This window comes from Neofelis nebulosa, chromosome 2 (assembly GCF_028018385.1).
Source record: "Neofelis nebulosa isolate mNeoNeb1 chromosome 2, mNeoNeb1.pri, whole genome shotgun sequence".
Classification (NCBI taxonomy): Eukaryota; Metazoa; Chordata; class Mammalia; order Carnivora; family Felidae; genus Neofelis; species Neofelis nebulosa.
Window position 1 is genome coordinate 198,350,210 of NC_080783.1, and position 22,875 is coordinate 198,373,084.

At 60.9% G+C, this 22,875-nt stretch overlaps 1 protein-coding gene across 8 annotated transcripts in view; it reads left to right on the forward strand.

Annotated features, from left to right (window-relative positions):
* Nucleotides 1-22,151, forward strand: part of ADGRB2 (adhesion G protein-coupled receptor B2) — a 36,221-nt gene extending 14,070 nt beyond the window's left edge. For 3 of the 8 annotated variants that reach the window (XM_058718265.1, XM_058718260.1, XM_058718261.1), the window contains 29 exons: nt 4,515-4,598; nt 4,851-5,015; nt 6,212-6,376; nt 7,002-7,166; nt 7,251-7,418; nt 7,496-7,597; nt 7,757-7,863; nt 8,653-8,847; nt 9,008-9,076; nt 9,154-9,262; nt 9,583-9,913; nt 10,242-10,347; nt 10,531-10,574; nt 10,839-10,965; nt 11,457-11,560; nt 11,662-11,764; nt 12,494-12,644; nt 12,833-12,902; nt 13,293-13,359; nt 13,500-13,585; nt 13,883-13,981; nt 16,019-16,190; nt 16,489-16,584; nt 16,958-16,997; nt 17,637-18,256; nt 20,600-20,635; nt 21,007-21,105; nt 21,205-21,261; nt 21,677-22,151. In XM_058718265.1, the coding sequence (XP_058574248.1) occupies nt 4,515-4,598; nt 4,851-5,015; nt 6,212-6,376; nt 7,002-7,166; nt 7,251-7,418; nt 7,496-7,597; nt 7,757-7,863; nt 8,653-8,847; nt 9,008-9,076; nt 9,154-9,262; nt 9,583-9,913; nt 10,242-10,347; nt 10,531-10,574; nt 10,839-10,965; nt 11,457-11,560; nt 11,662-11,764; nt 12,494-12,644; nt 12,833-12,902; nt 13,293-13,359; nt 13,500-13,585; nt 13,883-13,981; nt 16,019-16,190; nt 16,489-16,584; nt 16,958-16,997; nt 17,637-18,256; nt 20,600-20,635; nt 21,007-21,105; nt 21,205-21,261; nt 21,677-21,862 (3,923 nt within the window). In that variant the 3' untranslated portion in view covers nt 21,863-22,151. The remainder of the gene's footprint in view (nt 1-4,514; nt 4,599-4,850; nt 5,016-6,211; nt 6,377-7,001; nt 7,167-7,250; nt 7,419-7,495; nt 7,598-7,756; nt 7,864-8,652; nt 8,848-9,007; nt 9,077-9,153; nt 9,263-9,582; nt 9,914-10,241; nt 10,348-10,530; nt 10,575-10,838; nt 10,966-11,456; nt 11,561-11,661; nt 11,765-12,493; nt 12,645-12,832; nt 12,903-13,292; nt 13,360-13,499; nt 13,586-13,882; nt 13,982-16,018; nt 16,191-16,488; nt 16,585-16,957; nt 16,998-17,636; nt 18,257-20,599; nt 20,636-21,006; nt 21,106-21,204; nt 21,262-21,676) is intronic. The other 5 variants (XM_058718266.1, XM_058718267.1, XM_058718263.1 and 2 more) reach the window with 5 other exon arrangements.
* Nucleotides 22,152-22,875: the final 724 nt, after the last annotated feature.

The following is a 22,875-nucleotide window of genomic DNA, read 5'->3' on the forward strand; positions in this document are numbered from 1 at the left end:
GGTAGCAGTGGGGAGCCACTGAAGGTTCCTCAGCAGGGGAGTTCGTGCGCTTTGCGCTGGGCTCCCAGAGGATCACTTTGGAGGCTGCAGAAGAGAATCAGGCTCACCTGGGGCGGGGGGGCAGTGGGGGAGTGGATGTGCAAAGGAACAATAAGAAGGTGGTGTGAAAACAGGATAACAGTAGCAAGTGTGAGGGGCTTTGGCGGGACGAGGGAGTGACTCAGGGTCCTATGGGAATTAAGAAAGCCATCTCTCAGGAGGCTCCAACTGCATTTTGTTAGAGCCAGCGCAGCTCAGTAGAAAGAGCACGGGCTCCAGAGGAGTCAGGCAAGCCTGGCTTCGAATGCCACTCAGCCTGTCTCCAGCGTGCGACCCTGGAGCCTCCTTCCTCATCAGTAACATGGGAGAACCCATCCTCATTAGGATTAAACGAGGTGCACGGTGACTGGCAATAGGGGGTTGTGTAGTGAGTGTTACGTCATTCAAAACAAAACGGAACAGTGAGGAGGTTCTCAGGGGTAGAGCAGGGTAGCGTGTCCTGGGGAAGCGGGTCTGTCCACACCAGGGCAGGCTCGCAGGTGGGAAGGCCTATAGATTGCAGAACTTGTGAGGATCCGGGTCCTACAAGCTGCCTTTTCCCGGACCCCTTCTTGTCCTGTTGGCTCAGCTGCCTCTTAGACTCCCCCAGCTGTGGGCCCAGAGCTGGCTGTGGCCTGCCTCATGGCATATGCTGAGCTGAAACATTGTTTGAGTGGGTGACCCCCCTGGTGTTCCTCCCTTTCGGGTAGAACTCGCTTTCACACGTGGGGGAAATAGACTGCCAGCCTCCCTTCTGAGGGAAGTGGGGTGGGGGTACAAGGGAGGGCAGTCAGTGCAGGCCCCTGCTGGGTAGCCTCGGGCTTGTTCCCTCCCCTCTCTGGCCCAGCCCAGGAGGCCGGGAGAGGGACTCAAGAGCTGGGCCTGGGACACGTTCTGATTTTCAAATAGGGTGGATCCTAGAAACCACCTCCATCACCTCTGGTTGTGTCGTGGGGGCTGGCCCGCAAAGCGCTGGTGCACGGTTTGTAGAGGATGTGGGGACCATGGGAAGCAGCGAGGGGGTCAGACTGCTGTCTCGCATGTCCGTGTTTCCTGACTTTACCGGACGCCAGGCTGGTGGATGCCACAGACACGATGATGGTCAAGACGCCAAAGCAGGAACCGGATGACGGGATCCTCAGCTGGATTTGTGATAGGTCGAACAGCATCTGCAGAATGTTTATTAAGAAATGGGTGTCAGGCCTGGGGCTGCTGTAGGTGGAGGGCTGCTGGGCAGAGCCGCTACTCAGGATGACAAGTGCTAATTCCCAGTGACCCCCGTGGGGTGGCAGGGAAAGCTAGGAGCAGCGTGTTCATTGCTGTTTGCTGGTGTTCCTCTGGGCCGGTGTTCACTGGGGTCGGGGAGATGGCGTGCACAGCCTGCCTTCAAAGGGCCAATGGGCGCGGGGAGGTTCAGATGGTCGGAAGATGGCATCCTCTGGGACGACGGGGCACACAGAGGAGGGGTCAGCCACTTCTGCCTGAGGAGTGGGGGATGAGGAAGACCCCACAAATGAGAAGCCATGTGAGGTGGATTTTGAAAATCAGGTAGGAATTTCCCAGGTGAAGGAGGTGAGGAACGAGCAGGTGGAGATTTGAGAAGAAGGGGTAATCTTGTCCTAGGCGTGCTGGATTTGAGGGCCCCTCGTCAGCAGACCTGTCCAGAAGGCAGGAGGCCACCCAGGAGTGAAGCCCCGAGTGGGGCGCTGGGGGTAATGACTCTGGAGCAGCCACAGAGGGGCTACTTGAACCTTGGGGAGGGGAGTGTGGAGCGAAGTGTGGAGGCCCGATAGGGGAAGGGGCAGGAAGACAGACCAGCCAAGGAGACTGGGACAGAGGAGCCAGACAGGTGGGAGGAAACCTGGAGAGCCAGGGAGGGGAGTGTTTCAAGGCAGGAACAGTCAGCAGGGCCCCGTGCTACCCAGGGGTCAAGTGGGACAAAGCTGCAGAGTGTCCGTAGGATTTAGCGATAAGGAGGGCGTTGATGACTTTGTCAAGAACGGTTTCAGCAGTAAGATGTGGTCAGAAGCCAGACTGCAGTGGATTACCAGGCGAGGTGAGGTGACATTTGAGCCAGGATGTGAGTGGCAGGTGGGAAACTGAGGGCAGTGGCTGGAGGAGGAAGGAGGTTCAAAGAGGGGCTCCCCCCAGAATGGAGGTCCGTTCTTGGGCTGCCGTGAAAAGACAGTGCCGACCAAATGCTGAGCCAGAGGGTTGACGGATGGCTCAAATGGAGCCCTCCTGGAAGTGGCAGGGGGCAGGGGTGAGTAGATGCAGGGCTGGGCCTGGGAGTAGATGCAGGGAATTTGGGAGTTGGAGGGGTGGGGCAAGAAGTGTGTGTCGGGGGCGGGGAGGATCCCACGCAGCTTTCTTTATAGAGGAGCTCATTGCAGAGAGAGAGAGAGAGGGGGGCAGAGATGAGCTCAAGGAGAGAGGTCAAGGTGTGGCACAGCCAGCCAAGGTGGGGAGTGGGGGAGCCGGGGAGTGCTGCCGAGAAGCCCCGGGCGCCCAGCGGATACGCAGCCCTGAGTCTGTAGTGGTGCCAGTTGGCACAGCTGTGGATTTCTTCAGCAGCCTGGGGGTGGGCGTGGAGAAGGCGGCTTGTCACAAGGCTCCGGGGCTGGGGACTGGCTGAGCGGGTGGGGTGGAGGGCTGGGTGAGGGGATTCAGGAGTCGGCAGGCACGGCACCGGCACCTTCGCTGTGGTCCCGATAGAGTCGGGGACCTGACAGAGGCAGATGCTATTTGAAGGGAGGCCCAGGGGCCTGAAGGGTGGCGGGGGAGGGTGCGGAAGAGGTGCAGGTTGTGAGGGGAGGGGGGATGGTAAAAGTAAACCCACAGTTCCTGCCTTCTGAGCACTCACCACATGCCAAGCAGGGTGCCAAGGGCTTCGTGGCCTCCTGTCAGGGAGTCCGAGAGTCAGCCCTCAAGGTAGGGGGTGTTCGAGTCTTGTTCTACAGAGGCGAAAACAGGGGCAGAGAGGCAAAGACACTTGCCCAAGGTCACACAGCTGGTCAGTGGCCGTGTCCCAGTTGGGATCCAGGATTGTTGGACTCCAACGCTCTCCTGGGGATCCAGGTTTGCGAGACGGTGGAGAAGTTTGGGGGAGAACGTAGACTGAGCTCTGGGACCAGTGGCCGCAGTGGAGGGAAGGGCCCCAGAGTCGATGAGACCATAAGCTAGGCTGAGTGGCACTTCGGGGCCCCCTGTCCGGCGGGTTTGCTCCAGGTGGCCGTCTTCATGCCTGGTCAGAAAGAGCTTTCTCTTGGACGGACGCAGAGACCGGACTGGGCAGCAGGGGGCAGGAAGAGCACAGTCCTTTCTGGTTCCTTCAAACCCAGAGTGCCTGCTAGGTGCTGACCTGGCTTATCAGAAATAGGAGAGGGCCTGGAGTGGGGGGTGGGGGTGGGGGAGAGCAGTCCCTTCTAGTCCGGGGACAGCATGGGCTGAGCCGTGTCCCAGAGGCTATTCCCACCTGCCCAGCAGTCTCTCCACGGGCTGGGTCTTTCCCCTCACACTCGTGTCAGCCCCCATCTAGGCTACCCAGCCTTTGGGAGAGGGCCTGGCTGAGCTCATGTCTGAGCAGCTTTGGAGAATGGGCGTTCCCCACCCCTTCTCCAGCATGGGTGGTGCTTCCAAGGCCTAGACCAGACACATAAATCAGAGTGATGAGCCGAGAGCCCGGTGGGGCTGGGGCCGCAGCAGCAGCAGCGGCCTCTGGGAGCATCAGCTGCTCTCCCAGCTGCAGGGGCAGCGGAGACGAGGGTCTGCAGGTTGTAGGCACCCACCCTAGGCCCCTGGGTCTCAGAGGCACCTCATTCTGACCTCCAGGCCACAGTCTAGTGCTGCATGGGGAGCAGATTTCTGGACCTGAGACTCAGCCCCTGGCTTGGCATGAATCGTGTCCCAGAGGCAGGCCTGGGGGGTGGTCTGTTCATCAGCCTTAGGAGTCCGTCCTGTGAAGGCAAAGAGCCTGGGCTTCAGGCTCACCAAGCTGTGTGGCCTTGGACAAGTCACTTTTCCTCTCTGGTCCTCAGTGTCTTCATCTTTAAACAGAGACGTTGGTCCCTACCTCCCAGAGGAGGATTAAAGGAGATAGGTATGGAGAGCACGTGGGCACAGAAGCCTCCCGGAGCTCGTTGATGTGAGCTGCCACTCCTCTTCAGTCTCCCCCAGGCTGGCTGAGGCAAGAGGAGGAAAAGGAAAAGACGGTTGTGAGGCCGTGGGCAAGTCCTGTGTGGCCTCCTGAGCCTCAGTTTCCTTATCTGTGAAATTGTGGTGGTGGGGCAGGGGCAAGGACTTGAGCCTCACTCAGCATTGCCTGCAGTTGGTTCCAGGCCCTCAGGCTGAGGGTGAGCAAGGCTGCCCTCTCTGCGCCACTCTGGCAGGACAGAGCTGGCCTTGGCTGAGCCCCTGCCACCACCTCCGTGTTCCAGGTGAGGAGCCGGAAGAGGAACCGAAGGTGAAAACCCAGTGGCCGAGGTCTGCAGATGAGCCTGGGCTATACATGGCGCAGACAGGTAACCCGGGCCCGCCTCCCTTCCTCTGTGGCGGGGGCCCGACTGTGTGGCGTCTGGTGGCATGTGTGCTTGGCGTGTGCCCGTCTGTGTCTATGTCCTAGAGCTCAGTCACATCTCTGCCACATGAGGCCTGTGGGCAGGGCTGGGTGGCCTCCTTAAGAGCCTGTCACTTGGGGTCAGGGTAGGAGGATCCCTATGAGGCTGAGTGCTTGGGAGGTGCCCCCTGCCGCCGACGCTGTCCCTCTCTTGTAGGCGACCCGGCGGCTGAGGAGTGGTCCCCGTGGAGCGTGTGTTCCCTGACGTGTGGGCAGGGTCTGCAGGTGCGGACCCGCTCCTGTGTGTCCTCCCCCTATGGGACCCTGTGCAGCGGGCCCCTGCGGGAGACCCGGCCCTGCAACAATTCGGCCACCTGCCCAGGTATGCCCACCCTCCCGCCTGGTCTGCCTGCAGGGTTAGGTCCTGCCTGGGACTCAGGCAGGTTCAGTTTCCAAAGATGGTTGGTTGCCTCCTTTTTTCATTCATCCAACTTGACTGTCCCCCACACTGTGCCTAGCCCCACACAGGGCACTGGGGACACAGATGAATCAGACCAGGGCCCACAGCAGCGGGCTCGGTTCTGGGCCCACCACTCCCCTGTTGCCTACGTCCTGGTAATCAAGGCTCATCTTTTTACCCTCAGCGCCCTCTGTATTCCCTTTGCTCTGGCCATACCAGCGCCTCATGCACTTTCCCACCTCCCTGCATTTGCTTATTCTTATCCTCTCCACCCCCCGCCCCTCCACCTTGGCTGTTACAATTCAGTCTGACCTTCAAGGTCTAAGACCAATGCCAATGCCACTTTTTTTTTTTTTTTTTTTAAATGAAACCTTGCCTGACCGTCCCCTCCCTCCTCTGACTCCCCATCCCAGTCCCCAAAGAGCCTCCTCAGTCCAGCATGGAGTCTTGAGAATGTGCATGTGCCTGCCTGGGACAGGTGGTCCACTATGGTGGGGGGCCAGCTTCAGCCAGTCCTGCTCCTCGGGCCCTGAGAGAGTGAAGTGGTGCCTAGGCCATAACCAGCTCCTGGCTGTGGATTTAGAGCAAGGCTACGTGGGAAGGGGTCTTGGTACCTGGGGGTGTGGCAAGAGCTTGCACAGGGCTGGGGCAAAGCTGTGTTCCAGAGTGTGAGCTCTCTGTGTCAGTGTCCATGTAGAGGTTCGTGTCTCTTTGTGTGTCCATGCGCTTGGGGTGGGGAGGGGCGCTTCTCCTGCCCCAGGCCTGCCATGTTGGATTCTTGCTTCGGGTCTGGGGATGGGGAGGGCCGAAGGGAGGGGGGATGGGCTGGGGCAAATCTTGAGTCCTTTCCTGGGCTTTCCCTGTGCTCCCAGGAGAGGAGGAGCCCTGGCTCCCCTCCCGGGTGGGTCCTAGTCTCCCTATCCTGGTGGCCACAGGAGGCATCCTGTGCGAGTTGGGACTAGACTCCTCTGTCTTCCCCCAAGGGGTGGAGTCCTGGGGCCCAGTGCAGAGCCAATGAGGAGCGGTAGCAGAGCTGCTGGAGCTCCTGATTGGTGGGCGGATGGGCAGTGGGCGGGGCCAGGGTGCCGCCCTGCCACCGGCCACGTGCTTCCTTGCAGTGCACGGCGTGTGGGAGGAGTGGGGGTCCTGGAGCCTGTGCTCCCGCAGCTGCGGGCGGGGGTCCCGGAGCCGGATGCGGACCTGCGTGCCCCCCCAGCACGGCGGCAAAGCCTGCGAGGGTCCCGAGCTGCAGACTAAGCTCTGCAGTATGGCGGCCTGCCCGGGTCAGTAGCGCCCGTGGGCTTCCAGGCGGGCGCTGCCCAGCCGGGTGGGGGTTGGGAGACCCAGGGGAGGTAGTCAGGTCCAGTGCCCTGACCCTGGGGGCCCACGAACTTTAACCAAGCGTGGGGGGTGGGGGGACTGGCGAAGTGTACCTGCCGGCGTGGGAGGTGATGTGGCCCCGCCCAGACTTGGAGTTGGCACACTGCAGGTCCATCAAAAGAAGACTGCCCCTTCCCCTAAGCCCTGGGATACCCTTGCTGTCCGTTGCCCTTGGGTGCTCATGGCCAGCTGGGCTGTGAGGGGACATAGATCTGGGCTTAAGCGTGGGCAAAAATCCAAAGGTGCCCCTGGGGCCCATTTCCCTAACCAAAAGAGAGCATGTGCCACCTCGGGGCTGAGTGTGGAGAGGTATCCTGTGTTCCTGGAGCTGGTGGCAGGCAGGCAGGCCCAGGCCCAGGCACCACCTGCTCGCTACAGCCCCCCCCTTCATCCACCCCTCTCCAGTGGGTCTGGCCTGGCTCAAGTCTGAGTGCCTGGCAGGCTCTGCCATCTCCCTGCGGTGCTCTGCCCCCACGAGACCTCACACCTCTTGCTCAATGGCCACCCCTGCTTGTGTCTCCCATGCAGTGGAAGGCCAGTGGCTAGAATGGGGTCCCTGGGGCCCGTGCTCCACATCCTGTGCCAACGGGACCCAGCAGCGCAGCCGGAAGTGCAGTGTGGCGGGGCCGGCCTGGGCCACGTGCACAGGTGCCCTCACGGACACCCGCGAGTGCAGCAACCTTGAGTGCCCGGGTGAGTGCTCGGCCCACGGGTGGCAGGTGGCAGCCCTGGCCCTGGGGGCACTCGGGGGCCACTCACGCCCCGCTTCTCCTGCAGCCACAGATGGCAAGTGGGGGCCGTGGAACGCGTGGAGCCTGTGCTCCAAGACGTGTGACACGGGCTGGCAGCGCCGCTTCCGCATGTGCCAGGCCACGGGTGCGCAGGGCTACCCCTGCGAGGGCACTGGAGAGGAGGTGAAGCCTTGCAGCGAGAAGAGGTGTCCAGGTATCGGCGGCAGGACCCTGGGGGTTGAGGGACACACCCGTGGGGACTGGCTGAGCCCCTCCACTGTCCCCCTGCAGCCTTCCATGAGATGTGCAGGGACGAGTACGTGATGCTGATGACGTGGAAGAAGGCGGCTGCTGGCGAGATCATCTACAACAAGTGCCCCCCCAACGCCTCAGGTGAGGGGGGGAGGTGGCTCTCCCCTCGGGCCCCACCCCTGCCATTCTTGCCGTCTCCGCTCCGGGCCCCCGGCCTGTTGGAGCCTCCAGCCTGAGGCGCGGAGTGAAGTGGATGAGAGCCGGGCCCCACACCCAGCCCTGTGTCCTGTCTGCCTGCAGGGTCTGCCAGCCGCCGCTGTCTCCTCAGTGCCCAGGGCGTGGCATACTGGGGTCTGCCCAGCTTCGCCCGCTGCATCTCCCACGAGTACCGCTACCTGTACCTGTCAGTGAGTGTGCCCTGCCGGGCTGGGGCGACCCAGGATCTGTCCCAGACTCTGGGAGGGGGTGGGGGGAGCTCGTTTCTTGCTCTTGCCCATGTGCCTTGGCATACGTCTGCTGTGCCCACTTCTGCCTGGCTGCGCCTCTCTTTGTCTGGCAGGCTCCTATTCATACCTCAAGACCTGACTCTCAAGTGTCTCTCCTTATCCCTGGTGCCTACTTCTGTGCTCCTGTTGTCCCCTGAGCTTCCCAAAGTCATTAGGTGTTGTGGATGCTCATGGAGATGTCTGTGTCCTGTTAAGACTATGCGCTCCTTAAAGGCAGGGACAAAGTCGAATTGATTTCTGTGACCCCAGTGCCCCACCCAGGGCCTGTCATGGGGTAAGAATGTTGGCAGTGAACGTGGCCTGTGTTCATCTGGCTGTAATTGGTACTTGCGTGTGTGCACTTGGAGCTTGTATTTGGAAGGGAGAGTGAGAGGGTGCATTACGCTCCAGAGTGGGCATGACCCCTCTGGGATGGGGAGGTGCCTTGTCCCTGTGCCGTGCTTGTCATCTTTTATATGTACATCTGAGCACCTTCCTCCTCTAGCTGTTTCTATTTCAGTCTTTTTAAAGTATCTTTAGGTCTTTTTCTTGGACTCTGTCTCCTATGAGCCCCTTTGAGCATCTCTCTCTGACCTTTTCAGCCTCCCTCTCCCTCTGGATGCAAGCAGAGGGTGGACTGGAGTGGGATGGGCCAGCGGCCGGTCCCAGCTCCTGACACTCTGGTGACAGCAGCCTGCCTGTCCCCTGCAGCTTCGGGAGCACCTGGCCAAGGGGCAGCGCATGCTGGCGGGCGAGGGCATGTCACAGGTCGTGCGCAGCCTGCAGGAGCTGCTGGCCCGGCGCACTTACTACAGTGGGGACCTGCTCTTCTCCGTGGACATTCTAAGGAATGTCACTGACACCTTCAAGAGGGCCACCTACGTGCCCTCGGCTGATGATGTGCAGGTACTGCCCTGCCCCGCCAGAAGGAAGGAGGGCACCCTAGACTGAAGCAGGAGGTTGGGCCCCTGTGGCAGAGTCTGCTGGGGGTAGCACCTGTGGCTCTGATGGGGAAGCTTCTGTCCCTGGGGCTGGGACCTCCTGACACCCACTGCTCTTGCCCCAGCGCTTCTTCCAGGTGGTGAGCTTCATGGTGGATGCAGAGAACAAGGACAAGTGGGATGATGCTCAGCAGGTGAGGGGCTGGGCTTCCAGGCTTTGCCCCCCATGACCCACCCCTGCCTCGGACCCTTATACACTCTCTGTCTCCAGGTGTCCCCTGGCTCTGTGCACCTGCTTCGTGTCGTGGAGGACTTCATTCACCTGGTGGGCGATGCCCTCAAGGCCTTCCAGAGCTCTCTGATTGTCACAGACAACTTGGGTACAGGAGGCAGGCGAGGGAGGCGGGGCTGGACATGGCAGAACCCAGGCTGCTGTGGGAGTGGGGTGGTTTCTGAGGGCTCCTCCTATTTTTCTCTCTCTCTGGGGCCTGTAGTTCCCTCGTTTAACCCCTTCTTTGTATCTCTCTCTGTGTCTTCTCCTCCTCCACCTCTGTGTTGTTTCTGTGTGTGTGTGTGCCCCACCTGTGTGTTTGTACCAACCTCGATATCTGCGTCCTGGTGTCTGTCTCTTCCGTATCGGCTTCTTCCCCTGTGACTCTCCCCTCTGCCTCTGTCCCTCTGTCTCGGGCACGGGTTGCAGTGATCAGCATTCAGCGGGAACCAGTCTCCGCCGTGTCCAGTGACATCACATTCCCCATGCGCGGCCGCAGGGGCATGAAGGACTGGGTGCGACATTCAGAGGACCGCCTCTTCCTACCCAAGGAGGTGCTCAGCCTCTCCTCCCCGGGGAAGCCAGGGGCATCTGGCACCTCAGGCAACCCTGGCAAGGGGAGGGGCCCGGGAACCGTGCCCCCTGGCCCAGGCCACTCCCACCAGCGCCTCCTGCCGGCAGACCCTGAGGAGTCCTCCTCCTACTTTGTGATCGGTGCTGTGCTCTACCGCACACTCGGCCTCATCCTGCCACCTCCCAGGTGAGTCCCCAGGAGGGGTGCGTGGGGCCGCCCAGGTGAGACCAAGAGGACTGAGGCTGTGCTGGTCACAGGGAGCTCCTTCTGCAGCCTCCTGCGGCCTTGGGCACCCTTGTCTGACTCTGGACATAGGTGCCTCTCAAAGATGCCTGCGCGGCTCCCAGAGGCTAAGCTGCGGACCTCACCTGAAGTCCTGGGCCCCATGGGACTCTTGGCCTTTAATTGGTCTTGGCTCCCTGATAGCCCCCTACCACTGATCCAGAGCACCTTTGAGGTCCCAGACTGGGTCTGGGCAGCGGTGGTAGGAGCTGACCTCAGTACCCGTCCCCAGGCCCCCGCTGGCCGTCACATCCAGGGTGATGACAGTGACTGTGCGGCCCCCCACCCAGCCACCAGCTGAGCCCCTTATCACAGTGGAGCTCTCCTACATCATCAACGTGAGTTGGGGCCCAGACAGGAACCCTGGGGATACCCCAACGTGAGCAACCAAAGGCTTGTCTGATGGGGAGGCGGTCTGCCCCGATAGTGGGTCCCGTGTGGGGCCTGCCACGGCAGGATGGGTAGCTGTCCTGGTGGTGAGCTCCCCACCCCACACCACACTCGTGACTTCTGTTCCCCAGGGCACCACGGACCCCCACTGCGCCAGTTGGGACTACTCCAGAGCGTGAGTGGGGCGGGGGCACAGTGTGGTGGGGGTACAGCCCTAGCACTTCTCTGTCAGGAGGGCTGTCTTAACCTGGAAGGACAAAACGTTCCTCAGGGCCATCCTCCGGCTCGAGGCGTCAAGGGCACATCCCGGGGCGCCCCAGCCACTTGCCTCTCGGGTGTGGTCTTGCTCTGATTTCACTCGTCCTGGGGCAGTGGCCAGCGCTGGGAGTGGGGCCACGGAGTTGGGCTGGGTATCACTCCACCTCTTCCCTCACCCAAGAGATGCCAGCTCAGGGGACTGGGACACTGAGAGCTGCCAGACCCTGGAGACCCAGGCAGCCCACACCCGCTGCCAGTGCCAGCATCTGTCCACGTTTGCTGTGCTGGCCCAGCCGCCCAAGGACCTGGTGAGCAGGAGGGAAGCGCCTGGGCCTGGGGAGGGAGGGCTGCTCCCGGGTTGCCAGTGGCCATCTGTGACGGTGTTGGCAGAGACCTGGGTGATTCTGTACGTGCATCTGAGCAGGTGCGCTTGTGGGATCGCGCCATGGAAGTCTGTGCCGCTGCGATGGTGCTCGCGGGGGTGACGTACCTGGGGATGTGTGGCGGTGGCAGTCGTGTGCGTGTACACACACGTGCGTGTGTGGTTGTGTGTAGAGAAGCATGGGTGACTGAGCATAAATACACACCCACGTGTGTGACTGGGTCTGCCCAGTGCACACGTGGATACAGCAGCGAGTTCCTTCCCTGTGAGTGTGAGGAAGGTGCAGGTGCCAGTCTGGGCTAGACAGGGAGTGGGGAGGAGGAGGGGGGGGGGGGAGGGGGGAGGGGGGGGAGGGGAGGGCTCCCCCGCAGCTGCCTCTCCTGGTGACCCGATACACCACCGGCTCATCTTCCCTAGACCCTGGAGCTGGCAGGCTCCCCCTCGGTCCCCCTCGTGATCGGCTGTGCTGTGTCCTGCATGGCGCTGCTCACCCTTCTTGCCATCTACGCGGCCTTCTGGAGGTAGGTGGGACGCCGGGCAGGCTGGGGCAGGAGGTGGTTGGCCACCCCGGGTTGGGTAGGGCCAGCTAGCGCCTCTGTTCCTGCCCGCCGTGCCCTCTCAGGTTCATAAAATCCGAGCGCTCCATCATCTTGTTGAACTTCTGCCTGTCCATCCTGGCGTCCAATGTCCTGATCCTCGTGGGCCAGTCACGGGTGCTGAGCAAGGCAGGTGCAGGTGGCGGGCGCCAGGGTGAGAGCGGAGTGAGCGAGCGTTTGCAGGCGCCAGCGCGCATGTTTGCACATACCTGCCCAAGTGACGGGTGTTCGTATTCCTCAGAGCCGTGCGTTGGGGGTGTGTATGTGTGTGTGTGTGTGGTGGGGGGATGTAGCGTGTGTGAGTGGAGTGGACGTGATGGCGTTGGAGAGGGGTGTGTGTGCACTCGAGTGGTGAACGTGTGCATCTGTGAACACGTACGTGAGCTGGGCACATGTGTCAGGCAGGTGGCATCTGTGGAGCCTGGGCCTCCCCGTGTCTGTGAGAGCCCAAGTGAGGCCTCTTGTGCCACCTGCCTACGGATGACCCGTGCCGGCTGTCCTTTAGGCCCCCTTGGCTTTCTCTGTGGTGCCAGCACCGCGAGTGCCAGGCGTGGGGCCCGCCGGACCATGATGTGGCAGGTGCTCCTGTCTTTCCCCCAGCCCCCACCCCCGCCAGCCCCGTCTGCACGTGGGTGGCCTGCCTGCCCGCCTCCCGGATGTCGAGTTCTGCGTGCGTGTCACTGGGCCTGTGTCGTGCTGTGTGTGGGTGCATAAAGGCGGGGGTGCCTGACAGGGCTCTGTGGGGGGCCGAGCTCGGGTGGGCGGCCATGGCCGCGCCCAGCAGCGGGTGTGGGAAGCCTGGCCCCACCCACCCCGGTGCCTGCTCAGGGCCACTCCCTCCAATCCTTCTCTCTGCAGGGTGTATGCACCATGACTGCCGCCTTCTTGCACTTTTTCTTCCTCTCTTCCTTTTGCTGGGTGCTCACTGAGGCCTGGCAGTCCTACCTGGCTGTCATCGGACGGATGCGTACCCGCCTCGTTCGCAAACGCTTCCTCTGCCTGGGCTGGGGTGAGCAGGGCCCGTGCCGGACTCTGTCACTGGGCCTTGGGGGCAGGGGAAGGAGGATAGGGTCAGCTTTGGCCCTGGCCCCACTGTCTGGGCCAGGGGCCAGCCGCGCTGGGTCTGGGAGGAGAGGGGACATTGAGGACTGACAGCCGTCTCACTGTGGCCACCCCCCCCCCCCCCACCTCCTCCAGGTCTGCCAGCCCTGGTGGTGGCTGTGTCTGTCGGCTTTACTCGCACCAAAGGATACGGTACATCCAGCTAGTACGTTGGCCTCCCTTGGTGGGCAGCAGGGGTTACTGGACCTGTTAGGGCATCAGACTGGCCATTGGGCCTTCTCAGGCCCATGCCTGTAGTGCTTTGGGCAAATTCTTCCCTGTCTCCGAGCCTCTGTTTCCCTGACTGTAAAAGCACGTGCTGGGATTGGAGGTAATCTCTAAAAACTATTTAGCTCACGGATCAGCCTTTGATCCCCACGGTGGGCTGGGGCTGGGTCTTTGTTAGAGGGGAAACTGAAGCTGAGCAGGAGCCCAGGGCTCACTGTAACCCAGCTGGAGGCCCTGCCCCATCGGCAGTCCAGGGGACACCGAGCGGTGGTGTTCAAGGGGCAGGCCTCCCGGGTGTCTGATGCCCCCTCTTTTCCCTCCACCCCAGCTGCTGGCTCTCCCTGGAGGGCGGCCTGCTCTATGCCTTTGTGGGCCCCGCAGCCGTCATTGTCCTGGTATGTGCCCCTTTAGCATCCTGGGAGGGATGTGGCCACAGGGGCTCTACCATCTCCCTGTACCCTAGCTCCCAGTTGGGGGTTTCCCTGCCAGGCGGGCGCCTGTTGATCCTGTGTCCCCCTGCCCGCTGGGCCCCCAGGTGAATATGCTCATTGGGATCATCGTCTTCAACAAGCTCATGGCGCGTGATGGCATCTCGGACAAGTCCAAGAAGCAGAGGGCCGGGTAAGCGGGCTGTGACTTGGCCTTGTAGGAAAAGGTCCAGGGAGGGAGGGCCGGGCCTCTTGGAGACTCAGGGCTTGACGATGCCAACCGGGGCTCCCTGACCTTGGTGCATCAAGGGTGCAGGCAAGGTGGGCACCCGGAGTGCTCTGCTGCAGCCCCTCGCCCACCCTAACCCACCTCTTTCTCTCTCGTCTGCCCTCCCCCTCCCCCCCCCCCCCACTTGGGGCTCATGCTGCCCCATCTCCTCCCGCTTCCCATGTGTCTCCCCCCCTCTCCCGTGTCTGTGCCGCCCCCGAGGTCGGAGCGGTGCCCCTGGGCCAGCCTGCTCCTCCCCTGCTCAGCGTGCGGAGCGGTCCCCAGCCCCCTGCTCAGCTCAGCCTCGGCCAGGAACGCCATGTTAGTTGTGCCCCCCGGGGGGCGGGGTGGGGGCGGGCGGGGGCAAAAGAATGGGGGGCAGTGCCCATGGTTGGGGGGAGGAGGGAATCAGCCCAGCGCCCCGGAAAGCTTGCCCTGCCCTGCCGACTTCCACACACTCTCAAGGGCTTGCCATCGACGTTGGCAAAGGGCAACGGGGAGTGAATGTCTGTGCCTCTGGGAAAATGCTGGGTTCCTGTGCCCACCCCTTGCTCCCACCCCTGCCCCCACTCCCAGCTTATGTTTTATCCAGGCACAGCTGCGGAGCCCTCCTTACACTCCCAACCTACAGAGGCTCTTAGAATGTGAGGCCCTTAGAATTTGTGAGCCCATAGAACCTTAGAGCGATAGAATCTTAGAATAAGACAATCACAAGCTAAGAATGTTAGAATGAGTGAATCATAGTCTTATCATTTGTCATAGAATCTGAGATTTAGAATTTCAGAGGCATTGAATCTCACAATCAATTGGGGGGCAGAGAATCTTAGAGAATTATTTCGAGGAGATACCTCTGGAAGGTGACAATCTTAAAATCGCAGCCATGCGCGAGTAGGATGAATGAATGAATCTAGAGGAGCCTGGGGCCCAGCCTCCCACCCAGGGCCAGAAATCCATCTGAGCCTCCCTGACCAGTGGGGGTCCAGCTTTATCTTACACACCTTAGGGTCAGGAGGCTCACCGCCTCTGGAGGCGGCTGGCACCATCTCTGGGAAGCTGTGCATCGTAGAAAGCTCCCTCTCGCTCAGGCTGCCATCTGCCTCTCTGACCCAGTCTCTCAGAACTAGCGGTTAAAGGCTGGGGCTCTAGAGGCAGCCAAGCTGGGTTTGCATCCCAGCTCTGTCTCTCTCTCCTAGTTGGGCACACTCCAGTTTCCTCATCTGTAAATTGGGATAATAATCCCCATGGCTGTTTATTGGAGTTGTTTTGATCACAGTGCGAACTAATGTATGTAAATTGTTCAGTGTAGGGCCTGGCAGAGGATTGGTGGCTAATCAATGGTAGCTCTTATGACTGTGATTAGGCCCTTTCGGAGTCTTGGCTCTGCCTCCGGGGGCTGTGGAGACCACTGGGCCCGCCCCCTGCCAGGCTGAATAGCCCTGAACTTCTCTTCCTAGGACAGGTCTTGGCCCCCTGCCCATCTTTCTGCCTGGTGCAGAGCTGTTCCCACCGCTGCCTGACTCTCCAACCCAGGTGTTCACGAGGCAGAGTAGGCTGGGCGTGGCAAGCCTGCCCCACTGTGCCCATGTGGGCAGTAGCCAGGGAGGGCGGGCTGGCTCCTGTGCCTGGATGCCAGGACCCCATCTGCCTTTTCCCACCCTGGACAAGGAGGTGGCGGATGTGTGGGTTTGGTCATGACCCCAGCTTGTACGGCCAGCCCCAGCTGTAGGCTTTCTGAGAAGCCTCTGGGAGCCTGGCACCGCCTCCTTGGGGACCTGAGAGGGAAGAGCCTGTGCTTCACTGGGCCGGACCCCATCCCCAAAGATCTGCGCTCTGACGTCCTCCATGCGCTCGCGCTGTTGAATCTTTCTGTGTGTCTGCTTATTCCACGCTCTCTCTCCCTGGCCGCTGTTTCTCCTCGTCTAGCCTCCTGCCTCCTCTCCTGGAATCTCGGGGGGGTGCAGCCCAGGCCCGTGATTCCGTGCAGACTGGGGCTGAAACTCACAGCATCTGCGTCTGCCTCCCTCTTCCTTTTCTCTCCCACCAGCTCTTTCCACCTTCCCCGTCTCTGTCCCCTGATGCTGCCTCTGACTGTGGCTCAGGTCCACTGTGTCAGCCCCTTCCACCTCTCCTGGTCCCTGCTCTGGCCCCCACCGTTCTCTGCCTCTGTCTCTGTTCTCTGTTTCTCTGCCTCGGGCTCCTCAGCCTCTGTCTGCTTGGGGACATCGCTGAGGTCTTAGAGTTTGGGGCCCTGCCAGTCTTGGGCAGCTTAAGGACCCCAGGCCAAGTGGAGGCCTGGACTCAGCCCCCCACACCGTCCCTGGACCGTCACCCTGATGGACCCTCTGCTGCTGTCCTCAGGGCCTCGCTCTGGAGCTCCTGCGTGGTGCTGCCCCTGCTGGCGCTCACCTGGATGTCAGCCGTCCTGGCCATGACAGACCGCCGCTCAGTCCTCTTCCAGGCTCTCTTCGCTGTCTTCAACTCGGCGCAGGGCTTTGTCATCACTGCTGTGCACTGCTTCCTGCGCCGAGAGGTGGGGCTGGGCGTCTCCTGCCCCCTCCCATCCACCTCACCTGTGCAGACTGGGAGGATCCAAGCCCCAACCGGGCCCCCAGCTGGGCAGCCCTTGGTATTAGAAGCTGGTAGCCTGGGACAGCCTTGTCCTTGGACTCCTGGCCTCCCAGGGCTCCTTCTCCCCTCTGACCTTCCCCTACACTGGATGCGCCTCTTTCCTTCCATACCCGCCTGGGCGCCTGGGGTGGGAGGCACAGCCAGCTGTGGCCAGGGGCCCTGTGGTGGCCTCAGGCCCAGCAGACACCCGCTGCCCCCAGGTCCAGGACGTGGTGAAGTGCCAGATGGGTGTGTGCCGGGCCGATGAGAGTGAAGACTCGCCCGACTCATGTAAGAATGGACAGCTGCAGATCCTGGTGAGTGAGGTGGCCTAGGCAGGGTGAGGGTGGGTTCTGAGTGTGCTCCCCACCCCTCCCCCGTCCCCCCGCCCCACGTTCATCTTCCCCATCCATGGAGGGGATGGGAGACAGGGAGGGGACCGAGATTGGGTTTGACTCAGGCCCAGCCACTGACCGCTTGGTGGCATTGGGCAAGTCTTTTCCCCTTTCGGTTTTCCCACCTATCTGGCGAGGCTGGAGAAGACTATGTCTCAGGCTCTTCTGGGCTCTGTTGGGCAGTGTGCCAAGGGCAGCCCCTCTGGGTGGCTAGGGAGGGGCCTGAGCCCCGTCCCCCCACCCTGATACATGGATCCTGTCTCTGCCCACCTGCTCTGTCCCTCTCTGCCTATAGTCAGACTTTGAAAAGGATGTGGATCTGGCTTGTCAGACAGGTGAGTCTGCCGGTGCGGAGCCGAGAACGGCCCCCAGGGGTGGGTAAGAAGGGAGGGCCTCCGGCCCCATCGTGGGAGGCCCTGCTAGCAGTCTGGTCGTGCTGTTTAGCTGTAGAGTCGGACAGCCCTAAGTTGGAGTCAAAGTTGTGAACACCACTTAATGTGTGACTTTGGGCGAACAGCTTAGTTCTCTGAGCCTTAAATAAATGAGGGGACGTCAAATGCTTAGCAGGGTGCAGGGCATCTAGTGGCCGTTACCTTATTATATGATTCCCATGCCTCTTACCAGAATCTCCAGTTCTGGCTCCTGGGGAGGAGCTGCCAGGGAACGGGGAGGAGCAAGGCCATTTTGACAGCCTCGTAGCTGTGGGGGGTCAGAGCTCAGGACCTGCACCGGGAACTGACCTATGGGAGCTCCTGCCTTGCCCTGCCTTGCTGTGGGCCTCTGGGCCAGTCTGAACACTCTTCTTCTTAATATGCCCGGTGTGTGGAGAGAGTATCTACCCTGTACCCACCTCTCCAAGACTCAGTTTCCTCCTCCGTCCAAGCCCAGGGGCTTGGTATACCTCCCCAGCCTGGGCAAGGGCATCAGGGCCTCCTCCTCCCCAGGACTTACCTCTCTCCCACTCCCGCCCCCAGTTCTGTTCAAGGAGGTCAACACTTGCAACCCATCTACCATCACGGGCACACTGTCCCGCCTGTCCCTGGATGAGGACGAGGAGCCCAAGTCCTGCCTCGTGGGTCCCGAGGGCGGCCTCAGCTTCTCACCTCTGCCTGGGAATATCCTGGTGCCCATGGCAGCCTCGCCAGGCCTGGGGGAGCCACCGCCCCCGCAGGAGGCCAACCCCGTGTACGTGTGTGGGGAAGGTGGCCTGCGGCAGCTGGACCTCACATGGCTCCGGCCCGAGCCGGGCTCCGAGGGGGACTACATGGTGCTGCCCCGGCGGACTCTGAGCCTGCAGCCTGGCAGCGGGGGCGGAGGTGGTGAAGATCCCCCGAGGGCCCGGCCCGAGGGCACCCCTAGACGGGCTGCCAAGACAGTGCCCCATGCTGCCGAAGGCTACCCCAGCTTCCTGTCTGTGGACCACTCGGGCCTGGGGCTGGGCCCCGCCTATGGGTCTCTACAGAACCCCTATGGGATGACCTTCCAGCCACCACCACCAACACCCAGCGCCCGCCAGGTATCTGAGCCGGGGGAGCGCAGCCGGACCATGCCCCGCACTGTGCCGGGCTCCACCATGAAGCTGGGCTCCCTGGAGGTGAGGGGCTGGAGGGCATGGGGTGGGCGTGGGAGGCCTGCCCCCGTGTGCCTGAAACTGTGTCTGAGTCGCTGGCAGCCGCAGGGAAGGGACAGCCAGCAGCGCACCTCCCCCCTCCCCAGGGCGGCACCTTTGTATAAAGTGGCTGGGAGCGTGGACACTGTGCATTTCTTCCTCCGTCTGTGCTTACGGACACAAGGGAACCCTGGCTTCTCTGAACCCCTGAAATGGGCTTGGACTTGGTGTGCTGAGAGCACACTTCTCGGTGCATTCCTGCCTGTTTCAGTGTCTCTTTGAGGTAACTGGTTAGGATGGGTCTTCCTTTGAGGGGCCTGTGGCTCAGGCTAAGTGCTGTGTTGTTAGGGAAGCCACACCAGGCCCTGGGAGCCTGGGTCTCTTGAGTCTGGCAGGTCTGAGTTTGGATCTGGGCGCTACTGATCAGCCGTGAGATCTTGAGCGAATCTCTCTCTGAGCCTCAGTTTCCTCACTTGTAAAGCGGGGAGACTCTTTGTAGAGTTGTTCCGAGGACGAATTGAGTGGTATAAAACGTTGGTCTCTGTGTGGAACAGGTAGTAAGTGCTAGATAATTGGGAATTGCTGCTGTTAACATCCCTGGAATCAGCCTCAGACACTGCCCATGGGCCTGTGGTCATTGGCCCTCTTTTCCTGAGAAAACACAAACCCCTTTCTCTCCCTACCTGTGTGTTTTCTGGAGGCTCCACCCTCCCTCTGGCCACGTCAGGGAATTGCTGGGAACAAGCAGGTGATAGTGGTCCACTGTAGAACTCCAGAACATTCTGGAACTCTGGGAGGAATGGTGGAAATGTGGATAAGGACAGGGGCAGGAGTCACGGCTCAGACACTGTTGGCTGCTCATGTTTGGCCTCAGAAACCTCTCCCCATCCTCCGCACAAAGGAAATTAAGTTAGCAGCTAGAGGTTTGCAAGTTGAGTTTCTCTCCCAAAATGTTTCTTGAACATTTGGTGCCTGCTCCCGCTGCAGATGGCAACAACCGGAAGGCATAACAAAGACAAAACGACACCGGCACTGGGGAGGAGTGCGTTCAGCATCATGGCAGGTTTTGTTCTGTGGACACCTGCCCAGGGTTGGGCCACTGAGGCGGGGCCAGTTTCAGGCTCCTTGTGTGGGAGGTAGCAATAAATGTGGCAGTATCTTGAGGGGTCAAGGATGACGTCCAGAATTCTGGTGCAGGCAACTGCAATGGAGTGGAGGCGGAGGAGCGGGTTTGGGGCGGGGAATTCTGAGTTTTTTTAGCTGGGCACAGCTGTGTGTGTGGTGCCTGGGGACAGGAAGAGATGTCCCACTGCCTCCAGAAAGAGAGAGGTGGCCAGAACAGAGAGGACACCCATGTGTCACCCATGTGCATAGGGAAGGGCAGGAGAAGGTCCAGGGCACAGCGCGGAGGGCCCAGTGTTGGGGACGCCAGGGTGGACGGTGGAGAAGGGGCAGGCAGAGAGGTGGAAAGACCAGGAGAGAGTGGTGTCATAGAGGCCAGTGGTGATGACCATGTCTGCTGGGCCTGGGACTTGGGAAATCTTAGATGGCGGTCTTAGCATCATCCCTGAGGGCCTTGGGGTAAGTCCCTTCTCCTCTCTGGACCTCAGTTTCCCCAGTGTAACCTGGGACAGTTGACTTTGGTCTCATGAGTGCTCCTGGTGCCAACATTCTAAGATTCTAAGGCCTCCTCCTCGAATAGCTATGGATGCTGCGTAGGTCACCGGGGCCTTGAATGCTCTTGGGCAAGTGAGGGGTTGGAAAGGGCCTGGAGTGGTGCAGAGACCAGGGAAAGGGGCAAGGCAGGGTCAAAGGAAGGACTTGAAAACCTGAGTCCTCGTGTTTGTAGGACAAGTGGAGAGCTCCAAGGAGAGGGGAGGGAGCTTGTAGCTGGCAGAGAGAGTGGGGAGAGATGGGGCAGAGGGGTAGAGTCCGGGGCACAGAGGAAGGAGTGTCTGCTCTGTGATCCCATGTGGGAACCCATGTCTGTGTGTGGTCGCACGTCTGTTGTGTGTCTGTGTGTGCGGTCTCCCTGTGAGCGTCTGCCTGCAGGCTCAGTCATGTGTGGGAGCAGCAGGGGTGTGGGCCTGGGGCCTGAGCTGCAGTCCTGTGACCGGGTCATGCCTCAGCTCCTCATCCCCCAGACCTCCGTCCTGTTCCCACAACCCCAAGGGCTACCCTGAAGTATTCCTAGCTCCTGGGCCTGTGCTGTAGGAAGGTTACAGGGGTAGGTGCAGATGTTGGGTACCAGGTCTCTTGTCTCTAAAGCCACTGCATGTGGTAAAAAGCTTTTTTCTCCTTCACTGTTTCCTTGGTGCTCCCTCCCAGCGAAAGAAGTTACGATATTCAGACCTGGACTTTGAGGTAAGTGGGGTGTGTGTGTGTGTGTGTGTGTGTGTGTGTGTGTGTGTGTGTGCGTGCATGCGCATGTATGCGCATGTGTGTTGGGGGGCATCCGTGGGTGGTGTCTGTCCCTGGAGGGCCCACTCCTAAAATTAGCCAAAGCCCCATTGCAGAGTCTGACCCGAGGACCCTGAACCCGTGGTTTCCACGGGGGCTTCCCACCATCCCCCGATCCCAGCCCAAGCATCACTCCGGGGTAGAGGGAGACCCAGGCCTTGTCCCAGAGGGCCAACAGCAGGCAGGGATGTGGGGAGCCAGGGGACAGGGGTGGGGGGTGGCTCACAGTGCCACCCCAGTGCGGAGCACCTCCTCTCACACCCTGTGGCTCCCAGAAGGTGATGCACACCCGGAAACGGCACTCGGAACTCTACCACGAGCTCAACCAGAAATTCCACACTTTCGACCGCTACCGCAGCCAGTCCGCAGCCAAGGTGAGGGCTACTCCCGCGGTTTTCCCTGCCCAAAGCTCGGGGCCCAACCTGACACAGGGCCCCCTGGGGTCGGACCCTGACCCGTGGCCCCCGTTGCAGAGGGAGAAGTGGTGGAGTGTGTCCTCGGGTGGGACGGCCGAACGGAGCGTGACTGGCGTAAGTGCCCCTGAGCTGGGTTGGGGTCAGGTGGGCTCCGAGGGGCTCATTCCCTCCCAGCCCTCCTCCCCTTCCTGGGCAACCTCAGCCTAGCTCACTGAGTGAGGGTCCACCCATGGCATAAGTGACAGTTGTGAGGCTGCTCTGGGGATGGGGAGCATTGCCAGAGACTCCAGCCGGGTCTTGAAGAGGGGGGGGCACACAGAAGACATGATCCCAGGGGCCTCTCAGAGCATCGGGCTCAGGAACCCAACTACGGAACCAGGCGGATCTGGGTTTCGGTTCTGCTCAGGCACCTGGTTGCTGGGTGACTTTGGGCTTCACCAGCCCTCTCTGGGCCTCCTCGGTTTGTCGTGTACAACGAGTGAGAGGGTATTGGCCCATCTCCATGGGTTCCTTCCCACTGCCCCCACAGGAGAAGCCCAGCCCTGGGGAGCACCCCGGCTTGTCCCAACAGCGGAGACATCAGAGCTGGAGCACCTTCAAGTCTATGACATTGGGCTCGCTGCCCCCCAAGCCCCGAGAACGGCTGGCCCTGCACCGAGCAGCAGCCTGGGAGCCCACAGAACCACCTGATGGCGACTTCCAGACAGAGGTGTGAGTGCCACACCGGACTGCCCACTGCGTATAAATATATATATCTCTCTATTTTCACACTCCACTTTGGAACCACCCAGGAGCCGGCGCCCCCTCCCCTTTCCCGAGGGCTGGGCAGGGAGGCGCAGTGGACTCGGCCGGGCTGGGGAAGCCAGACACGGCATGGCCTGGGGGGCCAGGGCCCTTCCCTGTTTCTCAGAGGCCCCCCCATCTTCACCCCAGGCTGTCTGTCCCTGTCCTGGGCTGGGGAGGGGGGAGGGGAACTTTGTCGGGAATAAACTTCACTCTGTGGATTTTGCTGCTGAGCTGTTTGCTTCCCCCAGGTGAAGGCCCAGCCCTGGGACCCCAGCTTTGTTCCCCCATCTCCTTGGTTCACCTCACTTGGTCTCAGCAAATTGCATAATGGGGTCAGGCCAGCCCTGACTGGGAGGGGACACCTGGGCTCTGACTCCATCTTTGCCCCCGATTTCCTGGATGACCTCGGACACATCCTGTCTCCCGTCAGGGCCTGGGTGGGTAAGCAGACTGGGCGTGTGGTATGGGACCCCTTGCAGCTGGCCTTCCCCCGTGGCCATGATGGTCATGGCTGCTGTTCACTGGGACTCAGAGGCCAGGCTGCGTAGGCCGGAGCCAAGGCAGTGCTTAGCGACCTCAGTTTCTGTGAAATAGGGATGGTGATAGTACCTACCTCATGGGGTGGCTAAGAGGATGAGACATTAATATATGCAAAGGGCTTAGCGAGTGCCTGGCACAGAAGCTGCTTCTCAAGTCTTAGCTATCATCACTTGGCACTTGGTCTCATGCTGCGCTCTGTGCTAGGAGCTTTGCACACACAACCACTGATTCCTCAGAATAACCTTGCTGGAAGGTTTTAGGCTTGTGGATAGGAGCACAAGGCCGGAAATGGGAAGTGACTTGTTCAAGGCCATTGTCAGAGTCAGAGCTGGGATTTCAAACCCAGGCTTGGTGGACAGTGGAGCCCACCCTCGTACACCTTTTATCAGCCTCCCCCTGATA